General features: G+C 41.2%; 1 protein-coding gene across 1 annotated transcript in view; it reads right to left on the bottom strand.

Moving 5' to 3' along the window:
• Nucleotides 1-5,289: 5,289 nt before the first annotated feature.
• LOC115149339 (calcium/calmodulin-dependent protein kinase type IV) overlaps nt 5,290-6,000 on the bottom strand; it is a 29,907-nt gene continuing 29,196 nt past the window's right edge. The window contains exon 12 of the mRNA XM_029692126.1: nt 5,290-5,616. Coding sequence (XP_029547986.1) covers nt 5,446-5,616 — 171 coding nt within the window. The 3' untranslated portion in view covers nt 5,290-5,445. The remainder of the gene's footprint in view (nt 5,617-6,000) is intronic.

The raw sequence follows: 6,000 nt of genomic DNA, 5'->3' as shown, positions 1-6,000 counted from the left end.
CGCAGTCTGCTGAAGAAACACTAGGGGGAGCCCTTCACAATAATGTGGTTGTTCAACTGAAGAGGGGGAAAAAAAAAAAAAATCAGCCCATAGAAATAGAATCCATTTTATGATTCAGCCACTGTAATCAAAATGTGAGACAAGAAAGCTATTTACCCAATGCAATCCCTGACTAGTTTGACGTAAAAAATGTTTTTAAAAAATACATACAGTACCAGTCAAAAGTTTGGACACACCTACTCATTCAAGGGTTTTTCTTTATTTTTACAATTTTCTACATTGTAGAATAATAGTGAAGACATCAAAGTAGCCACCCTTTGCCTTGATGACAGCTTTGCACAATCTTGGCATTCTCTCAACCAGCTTCGCCTGGAATGCTTTTCCAACAGTCTTGAAGGAGTTCCCACATATACTGAGCACTTGTTGGCTGCTTTTCCCTCAGTCTGCTGTACAACTCATCCCAAACCATCTCAATTGGGTTGAGATCAGGTGATTGTGGAGGCCAGGTCATCTGAGGCAGCACTCCATCACTCTCCTTCTTGGTCAAATAGCCCTTACACAGCTTGGAGGTGTGTTTTGGGTCATTATCCTGTTGAAAAAAAATTATAGTCCCACTAGGCACAAACCAGATGGGATGGCATATCGCTGCAGAATGCTGTGGTAGCCATACTGGTGAAGTGTGATTTGAATTGTAAATACATTACAGACAATGTCACCAGCAAAGTATCCCCACACCATAACTTCTGAAATCTCCTCCTCCATGGTTCAAGGTGGGAACCACGGGTGCGTAGATCATCCTTACTCCTACTCTGCGTCTCACAAAGACACACCGGTTGGAACCAAAAATCTCAAATTTGGACTCATCAGACCGAAGGACAGATGTCCACCGGTCTAATGTCCATTGGTCATGTTTCTTGGCCCAAGCAAGTCTCTTCTTATTATTGGTGTCCTTTAGTAGTGGTTTTTTGCAGCAATTTGACCATGAGGCCATGATTGGGAGTACCATATGACGGCGCACAATTGGCCCAGCGTCGTCCGGGTTTGGCCGTTATTGTAAATAAGAATTTGTCCTTAACTGACTTGCCTAGTTAAATAAAGGTTAAATTAAAAAAAGGTCTGATTTATGCAGTCTCCTCTGAACAGTTGATATTGAGATCTGTCTGTTACTTGAACTCTGTGAAAAATGTATTTGGGCTGGAATCTGAGGTGCAGTTAACTCTAATGAACTTACCCTGTGCAGCAGAGGTAACTCTGGGTCTTCCTTTCCTGTGGCGGTCCTCATGAGAGCCAGTTTCATCATAGCGCTTGATGTTTTTGCGACTGCACTTGAAGAAACTTTCAAAGTTCTTGAAACGTTCCGGAATGACTGACCTTCATGTCTTAAAGTAATGATGGACTGTCGTTTCTCTTTGCTTATTTCAAATCATATCAAATCCAATTTTATTGGTCACATACGCATGGTTAGCAGATGTTAATGTGAGTGTAGCGAAATGCTTGTGCTTCTAGACTATGCAGTAAAATCTAACAAGTATTCTAACAAATTCACAACTACCTTATACAAGATAGGGCCATCTTCTATATACCACCCATACTTTGTCACAACACAACTGATTGGCTCAAACGCATGCACAAATTAACATTTAACAAGGCACACCTGTTAATTGAAATGCATTCCAGGTGACAACCTCATGAATCTGGTTGAGAGAATGCCAAGAGTGCGCAAAGCTGTCATCAAGGCAAAGGGTGGCTACTTTGAAGAATCTCAAATAAACACTTTTTTGGTTACTACATGATTCCGTATGTGTTATTACATAGTTTTGATGTCTTCACTATTATTCTACAATGTAAACCTGACTGGGGCAAAGGTTCACCTTCCAACAGGACAACGAACCTAAGCACACAGCCAAGACAACACAGGAGTGGCTTTGGGACAAGTCTCTGAATGTCCTTGAGTGGCCCAGCCAGAGCCATGGCTTGAACCCCATCGAACATGTCTGGAGAGACCTGAAAATAGCTGTGCAGCAACGCTCCCCATTCAACCTGACAGAACTTGAGAGGATCTGCAGAGAAGAATGGGAGAAACTCCCCAAATACAGTTGTGCCAAGCTTGTAGCGTCATACCCAAGAAGACTCGAGGCTGTAATAGCTGTAAAATGTGCTTCAACAAAGTACTAAGTGCAGGGTTGAATACTTATGTAAATGTGATATTTCAGTTTTTTCTAAAAACCTGTTTTTGCTTTGTCATTGTGGGGTATTGGGTGTAGATTGATGAGGGAAAAAACTATTTAATCAATTTTAGAATAAGGCTGTAACCTAACATACTTTACAAAGGCACTGTACATCCCTGTTAGTGAGCATTTCTCCTTTGCCAAGATAATCCATCCACCTGACAGTTGATTAAGCAGCATGATTATTACACAAGTGCACTTTGTGCTGGAGACAATAAAAGGCCTCACCAATAAAAGGCCTCACCACAGATGCCTCACGTTTTGAGGGAGCGTGCAATTGGCATGCCGAAAGCAGGAAAATCCACCAGAGTTGTTGCCAGAAAATTGAATGTTAATTTCTCTACCGTCAAATCCAATCAAAGTTTATTTGTCACCTGCACCAAATACAATAGGTTCACTTTACAGTGAAATGCTTACTTACAGGCTCTAACCAATAGTGCAAAAAAAGGTATTAGGTGAACAACAGGTAAGTAAAGAAATAAAAACAACAGTTAAAAGACAGTGAAAAACAGTAGCGAGGCTATAAAAGTAGCAAGGCTACATACAGACACCGGTTAGTGAGGTAGTATATATATTCACGTCATTTAGCAGATGCTCCTATCCAGAGCAACTTGCAGATGCAATTAGGGTAAAGCGGGCACATTGGCAGATTTGTCACCTAGTCGGCTCAGGGATTCAAATCAGCAACCTTTCGTTTACTGACCCAACGAGCTTAACCTCCAGGTGTAAGGAGTGGAGCAGATACAGGGAGTCAAACATTTAATAGGGAACAGACATAGAACAAGACAGGAACAGCGTCAGAACACGGGTAACATGGACATATGACAATCCCGAAGCAGGGAATTGAGCTTGGGAACAGACAGATAGTAATTGAGTCAAAGTGAGTCCAATGATTGCTGATGCGCGTGACGGGGGGGAAGGCAGGTGTGCATATTGATGGTGGCTTGAGTGCGTAATGCTGGGGATCCGAGAGCCAGGGGGAGGAAGAGCGGGAGCAGACAGTAACCCTACGCTACCTGCCGCCATCTATGCATGTACTATATATATACTGTATATGTTTTGTAAGCAAGGTGTATGTGAGTGTTCTGCTATAAGGAGTAGTGCCCAATTGCAGGATCCATGGATCGTGCCCAATGATCATGCCCCATCACTCTTTCTCCACCTCGGCCTCTTACATTGTTGGCAGCAGTGGGATGGTCTTTGGAGGAGCTTACCCGTTGGCATGGGCTTGGTTCAAATGGGAGGAAAGTTTGAGAGAGGGGTAATTCTGTAACATGGTGTATGTCAGAATACTACTGCCAATGCCCAGGGTAGTGCTCTCACCTTTGCACCACAGGATCCATAGATGCCCCTTACATTTCACTCTCTCTCCACACTGACCTGTTACATACATTATACCATAGACATTGGTCAGTATAGAGGCATCTTCCAGTACTGAGCGATGGAGACCACCCCACCTAGTTCATCTACAATGTAGCGGAAACACTGGAAATGGTAGGTCACTAAAAATAATAAAAACCATTTGTATACAAGTTCAAAAAGTACATAAGCCGTCTGATATACAAAACTGCCCAAACATATGTAACTTCATATTGTTTATTATTTTTTTTTATCCTGCAGTCCTTACCAAATCAATGTTAATGGTAACCATTTTAAGACAACATTGAATTATTTAATGTTTCCTTGAGCATATAAAAGGAATATCAAGTTAATGTCTTAAGAGGCCTCTAATACTTCACTGTTTAACACAGATTACGTCCGTCATGTGATGTCAGCCAACTATAGTGCATTTCTACAGGCAACCGCAGCAGTTCAATTCAACATTCCTACATGCATATATTACCCACATCATTCCTTTATACTGAGGGCAAAAGCATGCTAAAATTCAATATACAGCTTTTTCTTTGTAGATTTAAAAAATCATTCCATAACACAGCATGTCAGTTTATGGGTTAATTAAGCAATAAGGCACGAGGGGGGGTGGTATATGGCCAATATACCACGTCTGAGGGCTGTTCTTATGCACGACGCAATGCGCAGCGCCTGGATACAGCCCTTAGCCGTGGTATATTGGCCATATACCACAAACCCCCAAGGTTCCTTATTGTTATTATAAACTGGTTACCAATGTAATTAGAGCAGTAAAAATAATATGTTTTGTCATACCCGTGGTATACGGTCTGATATACCACTGATGTCAGCCAATCAGCATTCAGGGCTCGAACCACCCAGTTTATAATGAGAGATAAATATTTGCACTAAGATTACAGTCTCTTCAATTGTATATGACAGAGGTGGGATATTATCAAATAAAGCAGCAGCCTCAAACAATTTTGGCACTGAATAGCTACATCAAATCAAATCAAATTTTATCTACTCATCCATTTCCCTGCAAATGGTGTATTTGGCAATAAAAAAACTGGGGTGCCTTTTCAGTTGTACACAACATATTTTGGTATACAAAAGTGAAAAGTTCTTAATGCTAAAACAACTCTACACTATGAAATAACCTTATGTTCCTTGAAAGTCAATTTCAACACAATCATTGTGCAATTGATTGATTTGAACATGTTTCTAATCTATTTCTTAACAAGATATGAAATATTTCTTACAAAGGGAGTGTAAAATCCAGTTAATAAGATACAATAATAAGGCATTCTCCTTAGAAGTTGTAATAAAGGTTAAATTTATGACCGCCTGGAAAATGTGTCCAACCAGTTCTCCAGATACTGTCGACTTACTCAACCAGTATTGAAAATCAACCTAGATCGATTCTTCAGTCTATATTCTGCCACCAAAGCAGCATGATGATTACCAGAACACATAATGACCTACTATCCTTATTCTGCCAATTGTTATGAATTAATTTACAAACTGGCAAATTAATACTGGGAACACTTGGAGGCCATTTTGCAGTTATAACATGGTATAATGGAAGAGATAAACCATCCAATGAAGCTACTTGTGTGAGTTATGAAATGGGAATGTGCAGTAGTAAACTCTGATTTCACATGTACTTTAAATACTTGTAGGCATGTCGTTCCAATGTACCGAGTCAATATGGTTGTACATCGTTTAATAAATCAGTCACATGCAATAAAGCCAGGCAGAGTATCTCCAGTACAGGTGAGACCACATAGCTCCTCTCAGCAATTTCACAGTCCAACAGGAGGGTAGAATGTCTGCACAGGGTCACAACAACAGAGGAGATCCACAGTTAGGATCCTTCCTGGATCTTTGACTGTGATTGGTCGTTCCGTGGCTGCTCCTCTTGTGCCTCTTTCTGATTGGCGGAGTTGTTGCAGTTGATATTCTTGCTGTTGTCAGCATTGCCGTGACTGCCAGCGCTGCCCAATCGTGACGAAGCCACCACGGCCTTTACTGCAGCCTGTCAACGAACACACAGTACACAGTATATCATTCATTGACACAGTTTACGATTCATGTGTAGGCCCACTCTGACTATGCTGATGAATCTAGGTATTATAGCAATCATGCAAACTCAGCAAAAAAAGAAAAGTCCCGTTTTCAGGACCCTGTCTTTCAAATCCACATAGCGGATGTTCTGAAAGAGCTGCAAAATCTGGACACCTACAAATCAGCCGGGCTAGACAATCTGGGCCCTCTCTTTCTAAAATTATCTGCCGAAATTGTTGCAACCACTATTACTAGTTCAACCTCTCTTTCGTATCGTCTGAGATTCCCATAGATTGGAAAGCTGCCACGGTCATCCCCCTCTTCAAAGGGGAAGACACTCTAGACCCAAACTGCT

This window comes from Salmo trutta, chromosome 15, assembly GCF_901001165.1.
Source record: "Salmo trutta chromosome 15, fSalTru1.1, whole genome shotgun sequence".
NCBI classification, from domain to species: domain Eukaryota; kingdom Metazoa; phylum Chordata; class Actinopteri; order Salmoniformes; family Salmonidae; genus Salmo; species Salmo trutta.
The sequence above is the reverse complement of the archived record's forward strand: the minus strand, read 5'-3'. Positions and strand labels throughout refer to the sequence as shown.